Raw genomic sequence first — 27,043 nt, forward strand, 5'->3', positions numbered from 1 at the left:
GGTATAAAAGAAGAAAAACTAATGACATGGCCACCTTGTTCACCTGATCTGAACCCCATTGAGAACCTGTGGTCCATCATCAAATGTGAGATTTACAAGGAGGGAAAACAGTACACCTCTCTGAACAGTGTCTGGGAGGCTGTGGTTGCTGCTGCACGCAATGTTGATGGTGAACAGATCAAAACACTGACAGAATCCATGGATGGCAGGCTTTTGAGTGTCCTTGCAAAGAAAGGTGGCTATATTGGTCGCTGATTTGTTTTTGTTTTGTTTTTGAATGTCAGAAATGTATATTTGTGAATGTGGAGATGTTATATTGGTTTCACTGGTAAAAATAAATAATTGAAATGGGTATATATTTGTTTTTTGTTAAGTTGCCTAATAATTCTGCACAGTAATAGTCACCTGCACACACAGATATCCCCCTAAAATAGCTAAAACTAAAAACAAACTAAAAACTACTTCCAAAAACATTCAGCTTTGATATTAATGAGTTTTTTGGGTTCATTGAGAACATGGTTGTTGTTCAATAATAAAATTATTCCTCAAAAACACAACTTGCCTAATAATTCTGCACTCCCTGTATAGGTTGTTTCCTTAACCAGCTGAATTACAGTAGCATCAAAGTTAAGAAAAAAAATGTTGCTTTCTTATTGAGAGCTGATGAGAGCGAGGAGACTGATATCACTAACAAACAGTTCGGGCAAAGTTGGGTCAACAATATGAGACGTTAATGTTACTCAGTCTACCAGTACCTCTGTTTTTACTGACCCCTTTGTCAGTTTTATAACCAAATATAAAACCACAAAATTACCAGGTTTTGGATTTGCTTTAATTAGATGTAAGTAAATGTTTTGTACAGAAGCTGGGCTGTTTTCTCCTGTTTACAGTTTTCATGCTAAATATTTGGCTTCTGGATATTTACAATACAGATGTGAGAGGGGTATCAATCTTCCTCTCACTCCCCCTCCCTCAAGAAGTTCAAATTTCAATCTCTAATTTAGAATAATCTGAAAAGCTCAGGGTTTTGTTTTGGTTTGATTTTTGATGACATTTAGTAGATTTAGGCCTCTTTGATGAGCAACAGACCACACAGACGTGAAACAAAAAACAGAGGACGACTTTTAGCGATATGTGGGCTGCACATGTCTCTAAAAACCCCTTTTCCAAACAGCTATCACTGTTAACTGACATTTAAACTTGTGAGCCCTGCACTTCTGTCTCTTGGCTTAAGGGTTTAGTCTTTTGGACAAAAACATAATCGAAGATCATTATCTGCAAGTTGCAATCTGTCTTATATGATAGCATCGTGTGTGCAACAAAACACTGACAGCATCTTCTGTAAAAGTTTTGCTGGCAGTTGTCTTTTTTCCCCGTTTGCATCTCTCTCTGTTTTTGTGCCCCCTCGTCTCTGTGGCAAACAAAGGATAAGGTCACCTTCTTTAATTAGGAAAAGCTAAATAGTTTTAGGGGTTTTAACTCTTTTGAGTAAAATAATGTAATCCCCTTAAGCAGGATTACCACACTGCTGTCAATCTTTGTTTGCCGTTAAGTGGCTATAGCACAAATATGTTATTGTTTGGGCTTTGTTAACCTCTTTGACTCGACACTTGCAGGAAGCCGTTTTTAAAATGAACCTTGTTGACAAATCATTAAGCGCTTTTATTGGTTTTTAATGAGTGTATTAAATAATTTAAGTTGCTTTCAGTCGTGTGTCAGTTGGTGCATGACCTTTTCTTTGGGTCAAAAAAGCAAATAATCTTTAAACTGAAGGGGACGTCTCTTCATTTTTGGCAACAATATCTTGACGCTTTGATTAAATATTAAGCTGCCATCTTGCAATCCTTGTCCTCACCAGAAATCTTGTAATTATGATTTTGTTGTACCTAAATCTGTGGGCCTAAGCTTCCCTCTCTTTCCCCCTCCCCACAGACTGACATGAACATGACATCTGGAGGAGTGGAAAGATGGTTTTAAGATTTATGTAAGTAGGTTTAGAGCCAGCACCGACTCATGCACTTGTGACGGGGAGGAGTTAGGGAGGGTGTGGAGGCTGGTGCCCGCAGTGGTCGTCGCACTGCCACCCCTAAATCCAGCAGGGCCAAATCCAACAGGACGTCCCCTCTATGACGTGCAGCGGGGGTGCCGCATGAGCAGGGGGTCTCAGAGCTACTTTAAAAGCCGGCTCCGAAGATGCTCCACAACCACCGAGCAAGATACCTGGGTGTTGTGCGCAAGTTTTCCAACGTCGCCCGACATTGAGCTACAACTTTATCAAAAGGGGTAATATTATCTGTGAAGAAGTCAGAGTGTTTTGTTATTATTATTATTATTTTACTTTTGGATATTTTTTCTGGACTTATCAACCAATGTGGCTTCTTGGATCAACTACCCAAGTAATGATGATGGATGAGCGCATGTCTCCCTCCGCACGCTGCGTCCAGAACCCGGGGAGCAACCCGTCCACAGTCCACAGCATAGAGGCTATACTGGGATTTAAAGAAGACACCATATTCCACAAGTCAGCCTCCTATAACGTAATGGAAAGAGTCCAGGTCAAAGATGCTGAGCGCAACGGGAATGGGATAGTGAGCCAAACGAAAAAAAACCATTACTCGGAAAGTTGTGACAGTAAGTAAATTCGGTTTTCTTCACATTTAGTCCCGCGTCAGTCAATCTGAGTGCAAAAACAGTATGCTGAAAATATGCAGGCATCCTGTGGTTTAGTTTGGATTAAAGTTGTTTAAACTCCAGATAAAGTAACACTTTGAATTCGGTTTTTACCCAGAAGGAAATCAAAATGTATTTTATATTGGTGCAAATGTCTAAAAGGTTATTTTCTTTTTTTAAAGGAGAGATACAAAAATACAAATGAAATAATGAATGTTTAAATAAATACATTAAAAATTTTAAACAAATCTAAGAAAAAAAAGTAAAATAATTTTTTTAATAAAAGCCACACTGGACTGGAAAAAGTGGAGTTACCATTTTATTTTGAAAAGCGAATTTTAACTCGGCTAAAACTTCCAGTCCCGGTGTTTGACTTCTTCCACCGCCTCCACTCCTCACAGGTGTGTGCTGTGGCAGCAGCACCGGCGAAGCCTCCGTGTGCCCGGACTCACCGGACAGAGACGGCAAACTGTCCGACGACGAAAGCCACAAGAAGAAGCACCGACGGAACCGGACCACCTTCACCACCTTCCAACTCCACGAACTAGAGAGAGCTTTCGACAAGTCCCACTACCCGGACGTGTACAGCAGAGAGGAGCTGGCCTTGAAAGTGAACCTGCCCGAGGTCCGGGTGCAGGTATGTCCCCGAAGCAAAACCACTTGTTTTATTTTATTGCAAGTACCTTTTATTATATTGAAGACCGTTAGGCCTGTAAGTCAAACCATAATGATGACGGTTCCTATGCTTATAAGGCTAAAGAAATTATTATTTTTAGACCTTTTTAGATTAAATTTAATATATTTATTATATATTTCTGAATATTTATATTATCTTTTAGAAATGTAGAGAAACGACGTGTTCGTTTGATTTGCAAAAAATTACTTTTTCATGCCTATGATCAATATAAGATCATAAATATGGTAAATATGATGGAATATTAAAACGATCATAAATGTTTAATAAAAGTGACCACAGTAGATTTTTTTTTATCTAAGAGGAAATGCTTATTTATTTGTTTGAATTGTAACCAAGCGAAATAGGAATCAAATTTATAAAATTAAACAAAATAATTAATAAATAAATGTTGAACTTGTCTTTATTTTTTTTTTAAACATTTAAAAGAAATTTGAAAAATGGAATTTGAATCCATTTCTAAATCAGTTTCACTTTATTGTTTGTGCAGCGACACAGCTCAAGCCAAGTGCTGGAATCAAAAAGTTTCCACTGACACTATATTTAATTCCTTTCTTCTGCATTCATGTTCAAATGCTTTCCTGCAGTATTTTATTTCACATTCTAAATTATAGAGGTTACAGTTTACATTTATGACTGATTATGGGCCTAAAAGTTGTGTTTTTCTGCTTTTCTACTGGCTGCTGGGTCGATTCATAGACGTCATTCCTTTTTCGGGTATAAATCAAACTTTTAGGGAAATGTTTTATCAAGATAGACAGATGATTAAAAAAAAATCTTTATATTTTCAGGTTTGGTTCCAAAACCGGCGAGCCAAGTGGCGTCGACAGGAGAAGCTGGAGGTGAGCTCCATCAAGCTTCAGGATACCCCTTCCTCGTCTTTGCTCTCTTTCAGTCGTTCTCCCACCAGCTCTCTGGGCTCTGGGCTGCAGCTGGAGCCCTGGCTCTCCACCCCGATCACCACCTCCACTTCGCTGCAGTCGCTCTCGGGCTTCGTCAGCAACTCGCAAGGCCTCCCAGGCCCTTACACGCCTTCTCCTCCTCCGCCCCTGCCCTCTTCCTTGCCTTCATCCTTCCTCAACTCCCCAGCCCTGGGACACAGCTCTCACCTGCCTCACATCAGCTCTATGTGCCTGCCGCCCCCGGCATACCAGTGCTCAGCTGATCCGAGGAACTCCAGTATTGCTTCACTGAGGATGAAGGCTAAGGAGCACATTCAGTCTATTGGGAAGACATGGTGATGCTGGGTGGACTTTAAGACCCCTGAACACATCATGATGAATCTTTTTGGAGAAATCTGGCTTCATTTTCATGATGGGATTGTATTTTTTTTTTAAAGACTGACAACTCGAGCTGCCCTTTGGAATTCAAGACATCCACACGTACAACTTTGTGGAAAAATTGTGACACTTTATGTGAAATTCCTGTAAATATGAAGCCGTCTCTTCTCCTTTGTCTTCACTCTAAATTGTTTCATTGTATCAGCCAGCCCAGTCCGCATCTCATCCAGTGTTACTGCCAATAGAACAAGTACAGAGCCTACTGAAAACTCACCAATGCCTGTTTATGCTTCCTCTTGTAAATGGATAAAAGGAGCATTTTAAATCTTTACTTGTTTCTGAGTCTGAATCATAAAATAAATGTATCAAATGGGATTACTTTCCTTATGCAATAAATTGTTTGTGTACAAATACATTAACAAATTTACGATTTCTCCCGTTTTCATGCGTAATTTGAGATGTCTGACAGAATGAAATGATGGTAGATTAAGTTTCCATCAGGAAATGCATTCATTACCTGCAGAGGTGTCTTCAGTATCACACTTGTGTAAAGATAAAAAAAATCTGCACATGTTATATGCAAAATGTTAAAAATTAGCCCGGTACAGCGGTGAAAGGTCAGTAGACCCAGGGAGCTGCATTATTTAAATAAAAAACATTCCTGCTGTGAATCTAAGTATATTCATGCTTCTGAATTATTAAAAAAAACATATGGCAGGTTTGTTACATGCAACAGGCTTAAACTCGCCCACTTTCTCTCTCCGTTTAGGAGAATGAGTCCCTCAACCCACTTATTTCCTCCTCATTAACTCCTGTAAACTTTATCCCATTCGCTCCTGGGATTAAACCCATAATGGGGGTGAAAGTGGCTTGTACTTCTATTGTTTGCCAATCATCCTTAACAAATGAGTGAAAAAGAAGCAGAGTGAAAACTTTCCTCTGGCTTTAAGAGAAAACTGTGTGTGTGTGTGTGTGTGTGTGTGTGTGTGTGTGTGTGTGTGTGTGTGTGTGTGTGTGTAAACCAAATTGCTGCAATTAGCACTTCCTTCTGTCTGCAACTCCAGAGGGATGATAATTATCATTAATCCAACTACGCAAAACACACTCACACAAACACACTCACTTGTGCGTTTTTTCCTTCTAATGAGAAAGTGTGATCATCCATTTTCGTCTGCAGTCGTGATTATGTCAACATTTTACAATCCACCTGATTATTTGCTGGAAATGAAAGCACTCTTAGATTGACGCTGTGCGACACCTAGTGGTACAAACTGGTTACTGTACTGGTGAAGTAAATCTCAAAAGCGCTAACAATTTCAGAAAAAAAGAAAAAACGGCAAAGGACACTTCTGACATGCAAAGCATGCTTTGACATCCACAGTGCAGTTATCACAATGCCCATTTTATTTCAGATTCTCAGCTTATGTAACACAACCTTGTCAGATCGTTCAGCAATCAAAACGCTGCATGATATGCATACAGGAAACCAAGATTAGTGATGAAACAAACAATCTGTTACAGCAGAATAAAATACACAGTGTGGATATGTGATTATAGAGTACTTTAAGTTGATAATGATGATTGTTTTTAAAAAACAGAAATTCATCTTGCATTCAGGTGGAGTCACTGTCTTGCAGTTTCAAAGCCAGAAGAAGCAGGTCTGACATCTATAAAGTAGTAATTACATTGGAAATGTACACATGATTAGACGTAACATTGGATCACTTGATAATTGAGGATCTGTTCCACACACATACCTCTGCCAGATATTTTTCTTTGTCTTCTTCTCTCCAGTGGCGCTGAAGCAGCCTGTCTGCAGTTTGAGGCATCATCTGATTTGGATTCTCTGGTTGCATCAGAGCCTGCATTAGATGCTGTGTGAGCCGGGCTGGTTTTAGGGCTGTCAGGTAGTCCCTGTCAGGGTTTACCTCCTGCTCCTCCTCTATGCTCTTCTTTCCCATCAAGTGACCTGGGAAGTTGGAAATAAAAGGTAGCATTCTGAAGAATCTATTCTAGAGCATCTTCTGAAATTACACTGCAATCAAGTGTTGATGTGTGCAAAGCATTTTTTTTCTCACTGCAAAGTGCTCATTCCTCCTGGTGTAACTTATAATATATATATATATATATATATATATATATATATATATATATATATATATATATATATATATATATATATATATATATATATATATATATATAGCAGCAGCAGCAGTATATATAACTTAGCAGCAGAGAATGACTAAAACATACTTATTTATAACAACAGAAAACAAATGAATGATTTGAAGTGACCCGGGGTTATTACAATTGTAATAAATAGGCTATTATCAATATGAGTATTTGTTTCGAAGAGTGAACAGTCCTGCGAACCTTGCGATATAATCGCCAAATACATAGAACAAAAAGTAATATTAACTTGCCTGCACGAAATACTTTTTTAGCAGATTGTGTGACGGTTTCCTTACCTACTGCCCAGTGATTGCCTCGTGGATACATTTTCCCAACAACTGCTGCAGGGCTCTCTGAGCAGTTCAAAATACACGGTACAGTAGCCAGAATAATAAGAACTGGCCACACGGGTCTGCAAGTCCATGAATACCATAAGCACTCTCCGCCCATGTTGTCGGAAAATATAAACGTAAATATAAACAAAAACAAAACACCCAACGTATGTTAGTCCTTAAGTTACAGTTAATCGGCTTGATCTATCTTTAGAAGATCTCCACCATACTCGTTTTTTATTCGCGTGAGCCGATAAGTTTGGAAACAGCTGTCCAGTTGCAAACCTGCTGAGGTTCCACTCCCGGCGCCTTTGATAAGAATGGCTAACGGTTCAAAGTTAAATGCCCCTCCTGACACAGCCGTACGTCAGTGGGTGTCTTAAGTAGCCCGACGCTGGTGCCAAAATGAGAAAGTGATGATGACAAATTATCATCTATACTCTGTAATTATCGATCGCTATTGTTTGCCCAGAGATTGCTGGGTGATTGCAGAAGATGTCAACGTCATTTCACGCGGATGGACGAGACCTCAGTAATTGCCTCTGTCTCAATAAGCATGTGAGGAAAAGCTGTGACTGAAGAACTCTTTGGGTCATTTACATGTACATTACACTATATAAAAAAATAATACTAACAAAATGAAATAGGGAGGTTTTCACGTAAAAGAAATGAGTCATTTCCACTGAGTGGCTCATTTTAGGGAAAATCCATACATTTTATGTGTTTTATTTAAATGATACATCACGACTGATCTGTTGGAGTTACTTGTACTTCATATGCAGATTTGGAAATGCATTGTATGCAAGCTGAAATCTTGATCCAAAGAAGCAGATAGTAGCAGAAAAAAAGCCTGAATATGAAAATCATTAGGCCTTTGCCCAAAACACTTTTCATGACTGTGATGATAATAATGGACAGTTCTTAGAAATCAGTGTAAAATTGAATTAAACTCACTTTTTCTGCTTAAAACAACGCTTCATGGCTGAAATTGTTTGCTCAGATTCTGTCAAACCGAAATTAAACATTCATAAGCAAGCAATATTTCACATGTAAAGGTCTGCCTATAAACTGTTAAGGGGAATTCAATGTTCCCCGCTGGTGTCCTTTGTGCACGTCTGAAAAACTGATTAGCTGAAATGTTGTCTTTAAGGGGACATGAAACACCAATGGAGTGTACCACGAAGACGAAGAAGTCCAAATAAACATAAACATCAGAGAATAAATGCACAAAAGTTGGCTCCAAAGCACAGTTTTCAATGTTTTAACACTTGGTTACGCTCCACTACCGGCACAAATATGAATAAGAGTATTACATATTACTGTTTGATTCACATGTTTTTGATGCTACTGCCAAGTGACAGCAGGCGGGGGTAAATCACACACTCTGAAAAGTTTCTGCCACGTTAGTGGGACATTTTCCACTTAGCAAGTGTTGGAAGACTTCTGCAGGTATGTTCGCCCTCAAAGTTCAATCCTCATAACATAAAAGTGCTTTCCTTTCTGTGATTGGTAACTTTCACACGCATATGACCTCAAATACACATGTGAACATGTCACATGTCACAGTACAGTCAAAATACATGGGCTGTGAAAAATCATTGGTTGCCCAGTTGGCCAATGCATTGCATTTGTTATTATTTATTTATTTATTTGGTCTTGCAAGCCAAATGCAGGTACTTGCAGCAGGAAACTTTTGATCAAAGGGTGACGTAACATGTTGCCCGGTGGGTAGCAGCCTGTCTTCAAAGGTTGTCCAGTGCCTGTGTTGCTTTGCAGTTAAAGTGCAGCTGAATTCTTGCAGTAAATACTTTGCTATTTGTGGAGCAATTTCTACATTTCTGTTTTAAATCTACACATTTCTCACTGGTCTCTGAATGTCAGCAATTAATGTGAATTTCTGTGTAGGAGGGCAACAATTCTGCAACAGAAAACAACAGATTTGCAATATTCCCTTATTTATCACAGTTACTCGCCATATTATCACAGACACCATGTAACTGCCAACATGGCATTATTCAAGTCAGAAAATTATAGCAGGCTGATTTCATCTTATGTCATCTTTAAAGTGACCAAAGTAACTTGCAAGTGACTGCAAGTGGTTGCAGACCTGCTCCTTGTTACAACAACCAAAGGCATTTACATTGCAACTTCATTGTTACTGTAGCCTCACTTAGCCAAGCGTGTTAAGGCTCCAGCATACCGCCTTTATTGCTACCCATAGCTTTGCAGATGCAGATCTACACGTTGCAGCTGTCTGCTGGAATGCGCTATTGTTTTCTTGGAGGACAACACATCTCCATGGGCTCTGCACTGTTTAAATTCCCAGAAACCTTCTCTCTGTATAAGAATGACATAAAAAGACACCATAAATCTGTATTTTCCAATATGGCAGCGTTCTTCATGCCTCAAGTATACAGTTTTTACAATAACCCCAGAAAGCAGGATATTATGTTAATAATATTTCTTACCTCAGAGAGCGCTATTACTCGGGTAATAAAGTACATCACATGTGAGAACTGTTATACACAGTTATATGTGTTGTACACAGTCTATACAATGAGACTTGTTTTTTTTTTCAGAGTAAGAGAAACTGCCCCCTGCTGGTCATTAGAAAGATTTCTCTTTTCAGAAAAGGAAACCTTTCTTCTTCTTTAATACACTATATGGATACTTATCAGTCAATGTCTTTATTTCTTTTGGCTAATAGGAAATGAGGATATTACTCTTACTTGTTTACTTCTTTAAATCTGTCTCCTGTAAGTCCCTGTAAGTATTGGCCCATAATAGATTATGCCAGTGGCTCCTACTCTGGGAGTTCTGCATCACAAACTCCCAATGAAAAAAGTTACTTCAATAGTCTAAATAGTATATAGAGCAATTTCTAAGTTGTGGCGGCATAAAATACAAACATGCTGATGCAAAAAAAACAAAAAACAAAAACAGCTCACAAAAAATAAATAATGGCTATCCATGACTCCTATTACCACCTGTAACCGAGGAAAACTCCTTATGTGTAGGGAGGGGTGTTTTCATTTGGTTACTGTTTGAAGATTTTTTTCCCCTAGTGCTTCAAAACTGCATTTATTTAGACCTACAATATTAAATTACAGCTTTTACCAGATTAGGGTTGCTTGCTTGTAGTAATCGGTTAGTTTGGTCAATACTCAGATCACAGTTATTTGACACATCACACACTTTTAAAAATATTTTAAAAAATTGTAAATTTAAAACGTGTTAAAAAATATTATATTTTCAAGGGAATTTCCTTGAAATGTAAATACAATCCAAAAGTAAAGCAAATGAATGTGCTGAAATGCAAATATAGGAATTATTTTCACAAGCAACTGGAGCCAAATACAGCAGCACAAAACGCACACTACTCTAACACAGTCACCTTTCTCACTCACTATGTATTAATAGACCTCTCTGCATTGAATCATATCTGTTATTAACCTCTGTCTCTCTTCCACAGCATGTCTTTATCCTGTCTTCCTTCTCTCACCCCAACCGGTCGCAGCAGATGGCCGCCCCTCCCTGAGCCTGGTTCTGCCGGAGGTTTCTTCCTGTTAAAAGGGAGTTTTTCCTTCCCACTGTTGCCAAAGTGCTTGCTCATAGGGGGTCATATGATTGTTGGGTTTTTCTCTGTATCTATGAAGCGCCTTGAGGCGACTTTTGTTGTGATTTGGCGCTATATAAATAAAATTGAATTGAATTAGTAACTGTGTGCTAAAACATAGGAGGAAATCCTTCAACTTTTACTTCTTCCTTTTGCACAACACCGAATTGTCTTCACGTTTTCTGCATGTTAACAATTTGTAACTATCGCTTTATTTTCAAATCACAGAAAATTATGCACACACATGAAATAAAACCAACGGCTCTTACAAGATGCCATGAATAAGAGTGATGAATATTTTGACACCTGTTGTGTGCTTACTTACATCTGCCATCTTGTTAATGAAGAGTCCAACTAATTTATTGGCACACTTTATTGCAGAGCACGGAAAGGTCAGCAGTGTGAATTAGGCAGTCCTCAAACACAGTGAGGCACCCACGTATGTACCCGTGTGAAATTCTCGTGCTTGACTGATCCCTTTCATGACTTTATTGACATACAGATTGCTGGAGGTACAGAAATGATGAGGACAGATAAGGACTCCATGCAGGGAAATACAGTTTTGTGTTGAAAAGACTAAGGGTTCCACCTGGATAAGTCCACACACAACCCAGCAGAAAATTCGAGTGCGTATGGCTTCTAATATCATATCCTCGTTCAAGAATGACCTTAACAAAGCAGGATGAGTCACCTATGTTTAAAGGGCAGCGACAGATAGGACGCGCAGTGCAGCGTCTTATCAAATATTTGTTGGTTTATTTTTATGGAAGAAAACAAGCTCATGTAACAGAAAGAAAAATGTAAAAAAAAAGACCAGGAATATGCAAGATGCAAGAAATACAAGGTTCAGTTGGAGGTTATTCTGTAAAATCATTCATAAAGCCATAGTTTAATTTATCACTTTCACCTTTTTTACTGTAACTGCTCACTTGGAACATTTTACCAACAAAAAAAGGAACAAGATGAAAAAAACATAATGAAATTACATTACCACCTAGTGAAAGTATGAACTTTGGATTACCCCACACTGAGAAGTGAAGGAGGTTTTCATTAACTCATTCAACGATTCACTAACACCTACTCATGTCTGATTGCCTGGATTTGATCACTTATACTAGAGGTCACCTTTTTTTTTCTTTCTTTTTTTTAATTTTCAGCCTCATAATTAAACCAACTTAAATGACTTCTCTGAAAGAATAATTGTCCACATCAATCAGCATTTTGTATTTGGAAAGTAATAATTATAGGTTGTGACGGAATAAAGTGAACTTTGAAAGTTTTACTAGTAATTTTCAAGCATAAAAGGCAATTCTTCACCACAGGTTGCCATACCCTACCATGTTTATCATAAAAAAAAAAAATCTTAACACATTCAACTGTAAAGCTCTATATTGCGCTCCCTTTGTTGGGATTTTAAACAGCAGATGGCAGTGTGGGGTGAATTTACAGAAGACTAAATTTGTGATTGAACTAAGAGTTGCAATATAAGTATAATATGTGATGTCAAAAGGCATGAAACTATTGATTTTACTTGTTTGATAAGTCTACAATCTATTTTTTGTTATTACTGTTATATAGTATTTTTTCAGCTTAGTATATAATTATTTTAATATGAGTTTTGAGCTGTGAGCATCATGTCATATGACGCATTAAGCAGTGTGATAGTGGTGTCACGAACACTGACTTTTAAAGGGTGGTCTTTTTGGCAGCGTTCATTAAAATGAACAGTTTGCTTTGTGTTTGTCACAGTTCTGAAATCTTTTCAGAAAGCCAAAAGCACAATATTGCTTTCATTTTATTGCATAAGGAACCTACAGTGGGTTGTTTTGATACAAATGCCATGATGGCTTGCGATAAGTCATCAAATGAGTCAAAGAAGTTTGTCCCTTAATTTTCCTGTTATAATCTATGTTTTATCCTTTTGTCAGTCATAGCTTCATGTCTGTTTGTCAAGTTGTCTTGGTCTGGACTCAGTGTGTGTTATTTCCTGTTTTATTTTGATAGTCTCCTGTCTCATGTGGGTGATGTTCAGTTTTGCTTCCCTTGTCTCGTCTGGTATAACACAGCGGATCCTCTCTGATCCCAGCCACCGCAGCCACAGACTTTTCACACTCCTGCCGTCCGGCAGGCAGTTTAGCAGCATTCAGACCCGCACTAGCAGACACAGAGATAGTTTCTACCCACAAGCCTCCAGGCTTTTGAACTGCTGACATTCTGCACACACCATTACACACTCACTACTCTGCACACTGTCACTTCAACAAATGCCACTTAAATGCTCATTGCACAGGTTTTTGCACAAACTGTAAATACCAACAATTGTCTTAAATTCTCTAAATATTTAATACTTTATTATTTTGTTTGTTCATTTTTTCTTTATCATTGTTATTATTATTATTATTATTATTATTACTGTTCCTTTCTTGTTATTTTCTTCTTAAATATAACTGCACACTTTCTATATGCTCATGTGAAGCTGAGGAGCACGAGCCAATGAATTTCATTATGGGTAAATGTGGCTACACTGTTTATCTGTATATGACAATAAAGGTGTATACATCGTCTGTGTCTCCCTCTATTCTTTCTCGTGTCCTCCCTCATGCTGTATGAGTTTTATGCCGTTTGCTTAGCCTCAAGTCAGTTTGTTCCTGTTCAGCTCAGATATTGTTTTTGGTTTTTGTTTCCTGCACAGTTTTACCAGTGTTAAAACAAAGCTGCGGTTTTGAGTTATGTCAGTCTGCTAAGTCCTGCATCTGGGTCAACCCTCTGTTTGCCACACACCCATTCACATGACATTATAGGGTTAATTTGTTATGAAATGATAAAGGATCAGGCTATTCCTGAACATGAAACTCCGTGTCTTCTCCTGACCAAGTGCTTCTTATGTATAACATACCTTGAATTTAAACATCTGCGCTTCATGGGATCTTGATAGTTTAATTTAAAATCCACATGGTGGTGTGCAGAGCTAAAAATCACAACACTTGTGTTCAATAACTTATGGACCTAACTGTAAATATAAGCAATAAAGTATACTATCTACTAGGTATACTGCTTCAGTTTTCTTCAGCACACATAAACAGTCAGTATTGCTGACATAATCATTAAATAATGAGACACTACTGAGTAACAACCATGTTTCACTAAATGATCCAGAAAAAATTAAGCAGATAAAAGAGTTCATCTAGAACTATGCATGAACAAATACTGAACATATCTTCCAGTTGGTTCTCCAGTTAAAAAAAAAGAATAGAAAGAAAAACACAGCATCCTGCACAGTTTATAGGGAAGTACTGAAGCACTCATTATCTACTAGGATGTCCTTTATTCATTTTTAGTACCCAGTTGTACCTACTGTAAAGTGATACTGTAGTCAGATGTTTTTGTAGCTGCCACTTATAATAGTCTATATACTCTATATCATGTAACTCCATAATTACATGATAGAAATAAGAAAAAGTGTCAAACAAAACAGGAATACATTGTTGGCGTTTCTTCTGCCTCCCTTTAAAGCATTGGGAAAACACATTCAAGTGATAATATCTCAAACAGGAAATCTGGTGGGGCAGGAGATGGCTTGCTTCTAGCAGCTCCTCTTATGCCCTGCATGAATGGAGACAACATGACGTCATGTGACTTTGTCTGTGTTAGGGGGTGGGGAGCAACCTCAGCCTCCTCTCCTGCACTGAATCTGTCACAGTGTAGAGAGACAGGAGGAACCATGAGGGCCTTTTTATAATATACATTCTCAGCTCCAGCTCCCCTTTCAGTGTAAAAAATGCATTTGTGTTGTCTGACGAATAAATCTGGCATGGTGCTTACATAATGAAGGATAATTAGTTTAAGCTGCAGCATTCGAGGCTGCCTTTGGTGGCTCTGCCAGATGTATCAAGGACTGGTAGCAGGCCAAAGAGAGTCAGTCTTATTCTGCTGAAAGCCTCTTCGTGCAGTCTGCCAGGTAGGTTATGAGCTATTTGATTTTGCGCACCAATTTTATCACACGTATTGTCATCGATGTTGTATGTTATACCTTGTGATTAGCTTGTCATTGGTATGTTATTTCTGTGCTTTGCTGTGTGGGCTAGAAGAATCATCAGATCAGGATGATTGAGCTCATGTCTGCAGACGTCCTTTGCATTGCAGTCACACCTCATGAATATTTTGTGTGCCGTTAAAAGCTGGGCAGCTGTTTGACCATCAATGCCAGTGCTTTAATGTTTAACAACAAAAACGCAGGCAAGAGTCTCGGTGGCAGCGGCACACAGACCGACAGTTGGGCCTAAACAGAGGCCTGGGCTATTTATACATTTTGTTTCTGTGTGTTATGTATCACTGGGGAAAAAATGTGCAGGATCAGAACATGGACATCAGCGGTGATCCTGTGTTAACATCATTTATTGACTTATATTTGTGTTCTGTAGCGTAAATATATGAACACGGTGCACAAAATCAGAAACTTATTATACGCTCGCGCTCATTTCCTTTTCCTCCATTTCCTCTCCGCCTCCCCCACCTCCCTGTGTTTTTGCCTCCCTCTCTCGCTCTCTTCTTTCTCTGCACCAGCTGCTGCTGTTTCAGAGCCAAAGTGGAGAGTCCTCTCACCACCTCCCCCCACCCCACTCCCTGCACAGGCAGAGACAAAAGGCCTGGTTCGCCCGCTGAATACTCCATCCGTCCCTTCATGCACGGCCGTAGTGGTGGTGGCGAGGGGTTCAGGATAATACGAGGCCTGGGCTGGGACTGAAAGCTAGGACTGACCCAGGGAAGGAGAGTGGGAGGAGGGGGAAGGGAGGGCTGAGGATGGAGGGTGGAAGCTGAAGTGGTTGGGGCTGAGTAAGGGCAGGTGCTGAGGCCTCCAAAGGAAGACTTTTTTCCACTCAATATCTCTCAGAGTGGGAAAAAAAAATCTGAGAAGGGTATGCCAAGTTTACCTTTTCATATGTACATATATATATGCATGACAGTGCATGTCTATGTCCCTGTGCGTCTCTGTGGGGGTGTATGTGGTGGTGGGGATGGCACGCGATTAAATTTTGGGAGGAAGGTGCATGTGCGGCCTGTTTGCCCATGTTTACTTTTGTTTACACTTCCTGTCATTATATCACAGTGATAGGAATAATTCTGTTAGGGGCCACATCAAAGTCTTCAGTTTTCAGAGGGGTTACTATCATGATTGGGGGTAAAGTACTGAGGGATGGGTCTGAGGAACAGGCCAAGGTTGCAGTATAAGATTTGGCTACTATCCTTATTGTTTAAACTTCCTTCTTCTTCTCAGTGCATTAGTAAGCAGCTATCATAAAGACTCATTTGGATGTCATTTTACCATTTAAGTCTTGTTGGCATCTATTACTTTTTTTTTTCAACATCTGTGTTCAAACCAATCATCATATTCTTCTCCATTATTTGTATTTTTTGGCTTGATTTCAAAGCTGTGCAAGCAACCAGACTAGTGTCCACCTGTGAAATGGTAATAGCTCAATCCTTGTTCTTTTATAAAATCTTTGACAATGTGGACCTGGTTTAGTGAGAATTGTTGCAGTGCTTCCTGGGAGGTGAGCACACTGCTTCTGTCTGCAGCAGAAGGCTTTTATGCTGGGTGACCGGAACCAGCTGAAACCGGTTTGAGGCAGTCAGAGTGCTCACAGGAACAATGCTGTCTCTGTGCTCCATGGGGATAGAGATAGCCTAGGCTGCTTCATGGCAGACCATCACAGCTCAACCATAGCACAAGCACAGACCCCGCTTCTCCTGCTAAATGCTGGCTGGATGTCCGAGCGCTAGCGTGCCGAAGCACAGCTCAGTGTGAGGGGAGCAGTGAGACTTGGGAAGGGACGAGTGCAGTGGGACGTGGCTGGCTGGGAGTCTTGAGAATCTGCAGCCTAGATCCTACCTCACACATACACACACATGCATACACATAGGAGCATGCTTTATCTGTTGTCTGTTTACATGTCTGTGTGCTCGAGTGGTGCAGAGAAGGACGATTTTTACCAAGACCACCATCACTCACCAGATCGCGGGATGTAACCTGAGCCTGTATTCTGGGCCTTTGCCTGGCTGGGAAGAAACAAGACTTTTTTCTTCTTTTTTTTTTTTCAGGCAGGGTGGGGTGGTGGATGGCTTTTGTGGGTTAGTAGTATTGTGACTTTGTTTGTTTCAGGATGGAAAGAAGGAAGGAAAGAAGGTTTGGCTAGTGGCTGGAGAGGGACGGAGGCAAGAGGGTGAGGAGTTGCTGATTCACTTGCATGTTTCCTCTATTATTTATTAGACTTTAGTACTCTTTTACACATTGTGTCGATTTCAAGTGCTAACAATGCACGTCTATTAAACTGGTGTTGTCAAGATGGGTTCTATGTTGTGTATTTGACATATTTGCCTGCATTTAACCTTCACTTGGTTTCTACGTCAAGCTGTTCTGCCTGTCATGGCTGTGAATAGCTGTTCTTTCCACCAGGCCTTTCTCCCTCTGCTGCAGCTTCACACAGCTCAGCAGCCATTTTTTCCCTCACTGCATATGTTTCCTGCCCTCTCCCCCCATAAGATTTCTCCTTTTCTCTGTCATTTCATCACCAGCGAACAATATGGATTACATGGGGAATTCTTTATTTTGCAATCCAAGTCCAGGTTAAAGGATATGGGTCTGTCTGTGGAACTTTGGCTCCTGTAGATTTGGATGAAACAGCAGCACTGATTCAGCTGCACGTACAAGCAGAGCAGCTTAGCTGTCCCTTTTGTCCCCAACACTCATAACAGGCTACATTCAGACAGGCCCAATCATAGCTAGTTTAAATTGTTTTTGTAATAAAAATAAAGGCTGATTCCTAAAAAATAAAAATGTTCAAAACACAAAACATTTCACCTGAGTGCCAAGAATATGTTCCTGATTTGTATTTGATTATGATAAACAGACACATAGTGTTCCTGTTTATATTTAAACAAATTATTTAACTAAGCCAATTTATTGTGAACATTTTATTTCATATTATTCAAGACAAAATTTAGCTGAGCAGTGACAACTGAAAAAGGAAAATCATATATATATATATATATATATATATATATATATATATATATATATATATATATATATATATATATATATATATATATATATAGTTGAGGCATAATTCCATAATTCAGCAAATTCTTGACGAGAGCTAAAATTGACATAATCAGCACTGTGGTATACTTTAAGTTTATTTCACTTTGACGAAAATATTATTACTGTTTTATTTATTAATTTATTTAATAACAAAGTGCTTTTAATGTCATCACAGCATCACATCTACACACTATGTGGATGGTGTGTTACAACCTGGTGTACCTGTCTAAAACTAGTTAGTGAACTTACTAAGTTATGACAGAAATAGGACTGAATTCTACATATTTATATTTAATGTATGAAGCAAACACAAATATAAATGGAACACATTTTCTTCCGTATCCAATTTTTTAAGACTAGCTTCATGCCATCATTGTATGACTGACCTGATCAGAATTCTTATATACTTGCACACTCTTGTAAACAGAACAATTACAATAGAGTTAAGGGTTGTAGCTCCCAAGACCAGCATAATAAAATGTTTTGATACTTTGTCTTTCTAGGGTGATCACCTCACTGGAACAGGAGCAGGAATATGGGAGATATGAAGACGCCTGACTTTGATGACCTGCTGGCGGCCTTTGACATCCCTGACATGGTGGATCCTAAAGCCGCTATTGAATCTGGCCACCAAGATGACCATGATGGACAGCTCAAGCAAACCAGTGGTGGTGTGACTAACAGTGAGAATGAGGCCCAACACCCCTCAGCAGCACATGATGTAGGTGTTAGTGTCATTGTGAAGAACACACGAAACCTAGACACAAGTGACCATTGTGGGACTGAATCAGAGAGGGGTAGGCATTTCCACTCCCATTCCCGACTCCCTTCTGTTCACAATGGACTTCATAATATTTTGGTGTCCACAATACCAACTGGGGCTCAATACACGAAGAATGGATGTAAAATTCCCAGAGAGGAAGGCCAGAAAATGAACAATGAATCATGTACCTTCAATCAGTTTAGCCCAATTTCCAGCACAGAAGAGTTTGATGATGATGAGAAAATTGAGGTAGAAGACCCAGGAGACAAGCAGGGAGGTCACACAGCTAGGAAAGGGGAGCGGAACTCCAAATCTGCTAAAAGGGAAAGTCTTTCCAAGCCCAAAACAAATGGAGACCAAAAGCCTGATCTTAACAACAATAACAGTGGTACTTTTAGAAGTTGTAAGTTCAAGAATCTCTCTCAGCCAACTTTACCTGAAGGGAAACTTGAGGAAACAATGCCCAAGTCTCATAGCAAAGAGTGCCAAGAAGGTGGGCAGTCATCGGGACTTGGTAATCCATCCAGCCTTTCACAAGTCAAATCCAAATCCTCAACAAAACTTTCATCTTGTATAGCAGCCATAGCTGCTCTAAGTGCCAAGAAAGCTGGTGCTGAAGACTTAGGTACTTTGGATTCTCCTACAACACAACAAGAACCAGCACAGGTCAAAGAAAATTCAAGAGTCCCTGAGAAGCCACAGGATCAGGAATCAGCCATGGAGATTGCAAAGAGACTGCTAACAAGACAACCAGACAGCCCCTCTAGTGTGACTAGTGAACGCAGCAGCAAAGGTTCCCCTGCCTCAAACACAGACACCACCCCAGTTATCCCAAAGGTCAGGATCAAAACAATCAAAACCTCAACTGGACAGATCAAGCGTACAGTCACCCGAGTCCTTGCAGAATTTGATCCTGAGGGTCTGAAAAAAAGAGAGAACAGCACATCTGTCATGACAACCACTAATCCTAGTGCAATTTCTTCAACCACAGTATTAACCACCACAGGGGGACCTTCAATTGAAATAACCAAGCAAATGACAATTAAACCTGTTGCAACAGCATTCCTGCCAGTCTCAGCAGTCAAGACAGCTGGTTCCCAAGTTATCAACCTTAAGCTGGCTAACAACACAACGGTTAAAGCAACAGTCATCCCTGCTGCATCAGTACAAAGTGCCAGCAGTGCTATCTTGAAAGCTGCTAATGCCATCCAACAACAGACTGTCATGGTACCTGCCTCTAGTCTGGCAAATGCCAAACTTGTGCCAAAGACAGTCCATCTTAGTAACCTCAGCCTTTTGCCTCATACAGTGTCCTCTGCTGCCTGTGATCTCCAACACACCTTGTACAAACAGCCCCAACATCAGCAATCACAGCAAGCAAAACAGCAGACAATTCTCACCAGTCAGCAGTCAAAGAAAGTCTCTAGAGTTCAAGTGTTCACTAGTTCTCAAAGCTCTGTGGTGGATGCCTTCAATAAAGTCCTGAGTAGCATGAATCCTGTCCCTGTGTACATCCCAAACCTCTCCCCACCAACCTCAGCCTGTATCTCTCTACCCTCACTTGGCTACAAGTGCTTGGAGTGTGGAGATTCATTTGCTCTTGAGAAGAGCCTGACACAGCACTACGAGCGCCGCAGTGTGCGGATCGAGGTCACCTGCAACCACTGTGCCAAAAGTATAGTGTTCTATAACAAATGCAGCCTCTTGTCTCATGCTAGGGGTCACAAAGACAAAGGGGTGGTTATGCAGTGTTCACACCTAATCCTAAAACCCATCCCTGCAGATCAGATGATTGGTACATCAGCTGCAGGACCACACAGCGTTAATGGCACCACCACTACCACTCAAGCACATGCGCCTGCGGGTCAAATGCAAGACAAGGTATCTGGTGCTGGGAACCAACCTGCAGTGATTTCAGCTCCAAGCAGTGCACCTGTTGTGGCAGCCATGCCGTTGGAGGATGATGCATCAAAGCTCTGCAGGCACAGCTTAAAATGCTTGGAGTGTAACGAAATGTTCCAGGATGACAACTCACTAGCAATGCACTATCAACAAGCATCGGAGCCCAGAAGTCAGGTGTGTATGTAATGCGTAAATCACCACAGGATGTGAGGGAAGCTATTTTTGCCAACTCCGGTCAATTTGACAAAATCTCTACAAAAGCCGCAGAAAATACCATGCTATGAAAACACAAGGCATTCTATATAAAGGGTAGAGTGTATAGTTGACTGTAAATGCCAAGATACATGTAAGGAAGAAATATAAAAATAATTTAATCTGCAGTATATATTAATTTGCATTAATAATATTTTAGTTAAATAACATGATGTATTCTGGAAGCAGTTTTCTAAACATAGTAGGTGAAAAAAGTCAATTTTTTAATGTCTTTTCTTTATCCCATAGAAAACATGCACCATTTGCCAAATGCTTCTCCCAAATCAGTGCAGCTTTTTGTCACACCAGCGGATCCACCAGCACAAATCACCTTACATCTGCCCTGAGTGTGGTGCCAGTTGTCGCTCTGTCCACTTCCAGTCACATGTGACCAAAAACTGTCTGCATTACACTCGGAGAGTCGGCTACTGGTGCGTTAGAACTTTATAAACTTGTTTTTTTGTCTTCTGTTATGCGACATAGTTTTTTCTTTTTCAAAACATGTGCTATTGAGACCCAGATGTTTATGTGCATAGTGTGAAATCTAAAATATGAAGCCACGTTGCACCATGATTTTCTGAAAGTGGCCATACACAGAATAAAATGTGTCTTGTTCTTGCTTTCCATTCAAAGTGGCACTTATAGTGTCATTTCTAATTACAGTTATTAAAACATCTGCAGCTTGACAATCCCATATCCCCAAAAGTGATATTATTCACAACAAAAATTACTGAGAAAAAATTAGACTGTCACAGTTGGAGTCACCCAAGTTACATGCCATTAAAAATAAAAGTTTGTCTTTGAGCAATTACAGTTCAATTATGACCCTGGTCAATCAAATTGTTATTAAAAGAACAGTTGGCCATGAAGGTAAAATCCGCAACGATGTAATACATTTTATTACATTCTTGGCCTCTTGATGATATTTTTACAGTTGATATGACTTGTAATTGCTTATCAATTAAGAGTGCTATCAACTTCATAGACATGACACTATGTGCAAATGCACTTTCAGAACATTTCAATTTTAACTTAAATTCATAAATCAGCTCAATATACAAAAAATTTACTTTTATCCCCAAGACCAGAGGTTAACAATCCCAAAATATAAATGTATTTTCTATTTCTGTGTGACGATATCTGTATTTCTACTTCAATTAGTACTTTAAAATGTGATTATAGAGAGATTTGTCAGGCTGGTCATTTCCCGCTGTTTCCACATACTAGTTATAGCTTCAGTCACATGCATAGTTGGTAACCTCATGTTGACCTCTGGACCCTGGGTTAAAGTTTGAAATCACAAGGTTTTCAGCTCAGCATATATTCTTCCAATTTCACTTTACAACTGTCCCACATCTCAGTTGCTCACAGAATACACACTTTTACTGATGGCTGCCTGGTGGTCCTGGCAACCTGTCTCTAGTCCAGCAGAAATGGGGCTTCAGCTATTGATTTCACATCAACTGCCAGCAACTGCTTTTTTTCCCTCATGACTAATGGTTGCTAAAGGGTTGCCAGCCAGTCTTTTGGCCTTTGTGACTGGGGCCTAAGTTAACTATCGTGTATTTTAATATTCAATATAAATCTTTATATTTAACTCCTAAAACACATTTATGCATATTTATTCATATATTTTACTATAAACTCAAGAATCAGGTCCAAGTTTGACACGAGTCTTTTGCAGACTAAGGTGCTGGACTTTTGATGGCACAAAGTCAATGACCATTTTGAATTCATATCAGCAAAGTTTCTGTTAGGAGAATGTGCTGAATTGATTCATAAAATGTAATTTGAGTCAATATCTTACCTGTTCTTCCTTTCTCCATTCTTTGTCCCTCCAGCTGTATCCACTGTAGTGTGATCTTTGCTGATGTCGCAACTCTAAAGTCCCACATACAAAGTGCTCACTGTGAGGTCTTCTTTAAATGTCCTCTCTGTCCCATGGCCTTCAAGTCTGCACCGGGAACACACTCACATGCATATACACAGCATCCAGGACTGAAGGCAGGCGAGCCCAAGTAGGTCTTCACATGCTGTATCTATCATCAAAAATATGTAAAATAGAACCTAATTCTGAAAATATTTTTGCAAAAATACAATCATTTGCAAATCACATAAGCCCATATTTTATTCACAATAGATCACAGAAAATGTATCAAATATTTTAACTGACAAAATGTACAATTTTAAGAAAAACATTATCTTATTTTGAATTTGATGGCAGCAACACATCCCAAAAAACTCAGGACACAGCCAAGTTTAACATTTTGTAGAATTACCACTTCTTTTAACAACTGTCTAAAAATATCTGGGAACTGAGGAGACAGTTCTGGGTCTTCTTTGTCTTATTTTTAACTTCATGATGTGGCAAATATTTTTAGCTTGTTAAAGGTCTGGACTGCAGACAGGTCTATTCAGCATCCAGACTCTTCTACTATGAAGTCACACTGTTGTGCATTAGTGCTAATTCCATAGGCACTAATGCATACTATCAGAGATGCGCTGCCAATCAAATGACATCCTCTCTTCTGCAGCATCCATGTTTTTCCAATAAGAGTTTTAAGTCCATTGTAAATGAGCAGTGTAGTCTGACAACCTGAAGATCGCAGACATGCAGTATTGAGGTTCAGCCTTGTACTTTGTGCACAGATATTTCTCCAGATTCTCAGAACATTTGATCATATTATGTACTGTAAATACTAAGATATTCAAAAGCCTTTACAATTTTACATTGAGAAACATTAATTAATTCTAAAACTGCTTCACAATTTGTATTTCTTGCAAATAGGTGAACCTTCTGACAAACTCTGCCTTTATAAGATACTTCTTTATACCAAATAATGTTACCAATTTGTTACCTAATTGGTTACAAGATACTCCTCCAGCTTTTTGTTTTAAGGGTTAGGCTTTTCCAGTCTTTTGTCCCCAATGTTGCTGCCATCAAATTCAAAATGAGCCAATATTTATCATGTATTTCCATTTCACACAGATTCCTAACATTTTCAGAGCTGGGTTTTCAAATTAATCTCAGTTATATACCCATATGATAATTGTTTTCATGGTTTACTCATCAACATAAATGTATGTAAGCTTTCTTTGACACAAGCACACGTCAATGTAACCCAATACCCATGTCCAATACCTTTCATTATCTTTGCTGTTTCATCAGTAGTAGGATTTGTGCGTTTTAGATTTGGTGGCTTAGCTTTGGTTTGTTTTTTCCACACAGTAACCTTTCACTTACTTACTTACATCACCCATCATTAACAGTTCTGATGATATATACGCTCAGCAGCAGCTGTCCTTGACCCATTTGGCCTTAATGTCCCTCAAGTTGAATATTTCATACTATATGTAGTGAACTGGCACCAACATTAATTATAAGCATGATGTAAACCCAAAAGTAGCATTTGAACAGCTCCCATCCCTAAATACTTCTCTGTCTGTCTTTCAGGATGATCTATAAATGTTCCATGTGCGATACTGTGTTTACTCTTCAGTCCCTCCTCTACACACACTTTGACCAGCATATAATCAATCATAAAGTTTCAATGTTTAAATGTCCCGATTGCTCCCTGCACTATGCACAAAAACAGCTCATGTTGGATCATATTAAGGTAGGCAAAAATATATAGTTTGATTTTTGTGCAATAGGATTAATTTTTGTATGAATATTTTTAACTTGAAAGTAAACATTTTACCGTAACTTCCAATTAATCTCATGAGTTGTACTTTAGAAATGTCAGACTGTAGATTTTTTACACTTTTTGCCCACATGGCTCATTTTCAGGCCATACATGGAACCTTGAAGACCACGGAGGGCCCGCCAAACCTGGGGATCAACCTTCCACTGAGCACGAAGCCCACTAATTCTAACAGCACCAACAGCAAGAGCCCCCGTAATAATAACAAAGATGGTAGAAATATCAACGGTCAAAACAAGGGAGAAAAGAAACCTTCAGCTTTGTCAGTAAAGAAAAATAACAGTAACTGTTCAGAAGACTTGAAGAGCCCTCCCAGTTCAGGATACACATGTAAAGACTGCAATAGCCTCTTCAGTTCCAGGGAGCTCTTTGTGGTGCACATGAGGCGAGAACATGGCAAGGTAAATATCTGCCACTCTCATAAGAAAGTTTAAGATTTGCCAAATTATTGTTTTTAAGATTTGCTTAGTGCTGATAAATGAGTTGAGCCAGAAATGGAAAGCATTCACCTTCTTAGTGAAGCACATTGCCACTGCAACCAACATGTTTCAAAAGGGGAAATTTTTAAATTGAAGACAAATGGTCTTCATGGTAGTTACCATTTTCCATGCAAACAACTCCGAACGAGGTTTGCAGTGCAGCATCACATACCTCTTTGCAAGCAGTTTCACCTAGTGACAAAAGGCAACTTCCTGCAACTACATACCACTGGGTGCAGGACTACACCTTTTTCCCTAGCATCCAGTGGTTACTAGGGGCCACTGACCCTAGGTCAGGTGCTTAGGCAATCAATGCCACAGCAACTGCTAGCAACCTCTAGCAACCGCTTGCAGCTGGTAGGGAATACTCATTTTCCATAGCAAATGGTGGTTTCCAGGCAGTTGCCAAACAGTCTCTAGGTCTGTATGATTTAGTCCTCAGATATTCTTCCCTTCCCTCTGCAGATGTTGAAAAAGCACCCCTGTCGACAGTGTGACAAGTCTTTCAGCTCCTCCCACAGCCTTTGCCGACACAATCGTCTAAAACACAAGGGCTTGCGGAAGGTCTACACCTGCCCGTGAGTATCACTTTCTCTGCAACTGTTTGTGTATGCTTACATTTCCTGAGCAAGTCTCACTCTGTAAATGAGCAAAAGTAAGAAATTATTTGTGTCCATGGTCTCCATGACCAACTCACATTTTTTTGTAGGGATTTTACAGGTTTACAAAGTTCAGCATCAGAACAATGCAATGTGCCTTGTACGTAGTAAAGTCTGAAATACTTTTTTAATGTGCTTTTACTTTTTTAAATTGTGATTTTACAGGCACTGCCCAGCTCTCAGTCAGCCCTTTACTAAAAGAGTGTTGCTGGATCAGCACGTTCAACTGATGCATGGAGTTAAAGATGTAGGAGGAAAGACTCATAACATGGAGGCTTTACCTGACAAAGAAAAGGTACTGTGGAACAATTTTAGAAGGAAATCACTTCTTTGTTTTTCATGACATCTCTGAGCTAACTTTCATATAATGTCCTTTACAGAGCCTCAGCCCCAAAAGGAAGACAGAAGATGATGAAGGAGATCCAGGGCTGAACTCCAGGGGCACTATCTCGCAGCCACTGAAGAGGCTTAAGGTGAACATCCTCAAAGTTCACAAGTGTGCTGTCTGCAGCTTCACCACTGAAGATTTTGCTGCGTTCCAAGAGCACATTCCTCAGCACAAGTCTGACGGCTCATCTTACCAGTGTCAAGAGTGCGGCCTGTGCTACACCTCCCACCGCTCACTGGCCCGACACCTCTTTATTGTCCACCGGCTGAAGGAGCCTCAAGGCCTTGGCCGATATAACGGACGGAGCAAGGAAGATGAGGAGAGTCAAAGAGAGAACCAGTTCGATGTTACTGATGAGAACAGCGATGGGACACCAAACACTAAATGTAAGGTGTGTGGGAAGATGTTTGAAACGGAGGGAAACCTGAACACTCACATGAGGACACACGGGATGGCATTCATAAAGGCAAGGAGACTAAGTGCAGCGGAAAAGTGAAAGAAAGACACTTTTTACTCATTCCACAATTCAACTTAAACAGCTTGTTAAACCTACAGTACCTCCACTGACTGTGTTTATGTTGTAGGTACATCATGCAAATGCAGTGGTATATAACATGTATACAATACAAACTAAAAAGTGTGTGATATACATCAAAGATCATTTAACGTGTCTGAGGAAATTGAACAAAGTTTCTGGTAAAGATGTTTCTAAAGCCTTACATAGAACTTTTTTAGAAGAGCCTTTTATGTGAAATAGTTTCCATAGTTGTCTTCTTGCTAGGACCAGATAATGTATGGACAATATATTCTAATGGGATTAATCCTCATACAGTCAGCAGTGTTCTAAACTTTCAATGCCCAATGAATGTCTGTCAGAAAAATATATCAAACTGTGGGAAGCTTCAGCTTCCCCATAGCGCAGCTAACTTGATTTGAAATTGTTTTTGAAAATTCACGGAGCCCTTTAAGACTTACCTTCTACAAAAAGACCGCACTTCTTATAACACACCCAGAAGAACACATGTGC

General features: G+C 39.6%; 2 protein-coding genes across 3 annotated transcripts; both read left to right on the top strand.

Annotated features, from left to right (window-relative positions):
* The first annotated feature begins 2,206 nt into the window (after positions 1 to 2,206).
* rx3 (retinal homeobox gene 3) lies at positions 2,207 to 5,067 on the top strand. The gene is made up of 3 exons (XM_026176912.2): positions 2,207 to 2,631; positions 3,072 to 3,307; positions 4,156 to 5,067. The coding sequence occupies exons 1-3, from the start codon at positions 2,370 to 2,372 to the stop codon at positions 4,603 to 4,605; spliced, it is 948 nt and encodes a 315-aa protein (XP_026032697.1). The 5' UTR covers positions 2,207 to 2,369; the 3' UTR covers positions 4,606 to 5,067.
* Positions 5,068 to 14,463: 9,396 nt separating this feature from the next.
* On the top strand, positions 14,464 to 26,847 carry znf532 (zinc finger protein 532). 2 transcript variants are annotated; one of them, XM_026173570.2, is made up of 11 exons: positions 14,464 to 14,725; positions 15,331 to 15,683; positions 16,928 to 16,988; positions 18,373 to 20,708; positions 21,036 to 21,217; positions 22,628 to 22,804; positions 24,241 to 24,403; positions 24,577 to 24,891; positions 25,435 to 25,547; positions 25,794 to 25,923; positions 26,009 to 26,847. In XM_026173570.2, the coding sequence occupies exons 4-11, from the start codon at positions 18,405 to 18,407 to the stop codon at positions 26,510 to 26,512; spliced, it is 3,888 nt and encodes a 1,295-aa protein (XP_026029355.1). In that variant the 5' UTR covers positions 14,464 to 14,725; positions 15,331 to 15,683; positions 16,928 to 16,988; positions 18,373 to 18,404; the 3' UTR covers positions 26,513 to 26,847. The 2 variants fall into 2 exon arrangements, with proteins under 2 accessions (XP_026029355.1, XP_080160309.1); XM_080304183.1 differs by lacking the exons at positions 14,464 to 14,725; positions 15,331 to 15,683 and having other exon boundaries at positions 16,642 to 16,988.
* The last annotated feature ends 196 nt before the right edge of the window (positions 26,848 to 27,043 follow it).

The sequence above is a fragment of the Astatotilapia calliptera genome, chromosome 7, assembly GCF_964374335.1.
Source record: "Astatotilapia calliptera chromosome 7, fAstCal68.1, whole genome shotgun sequence".
Lineage (NCBI taxonomy): Eukaryota > Metazoa > Chordata > Actinopteri > Cichliformes > Cichlidae > Astatotilapia > Astatotilapia calliptera.

Bases quoted from the DNA above. Each gene is read 5' to 3' on its own strand.
- rx3 (XM_026176912.2), top strand. From the start codon at position 2,370: ATGTGGCTTCTTGGATCAACTACCCAAGTAATGATGATGGATGAGCGC. The intron at 2,632-3,071 runs GTAAGTAAATTC...CACTCCTCACAG, and splicing joins TTACTCGGAAAGTTGTGACA to GTGTGTGCTGTGGCAGCAGC. The intron at 3,308-4,155 runs GTATGTCCCCGA...TTATATTTTCAG, and splicing joins TGCCCGAGGTCCGGGTGCAG to GTTTGGTTCCAAAACCGGCG.
- znf532 (XM_026173570.2), top strand. From the start codon at position 18,405: ATGGGAGATATGAAGACGCCTGACTTTGATGACCTGCTGGCGGCCTTT. The intron at 24,892-25,434 runs GTAAATATCTGC...TTCCCTCTGCAG, and splicing joins TGAGGCGAGAACATGGCAAG to ATGTTGAAAAAGCACCCCTG. The intron at 25,924-26,008 runs GTACTGTGGAAC...TGTCCTTTACAG, and splicing joins CTTTACCTGACAAAGAAAAG to AGCCTCAGCCCCAAAAGGAA.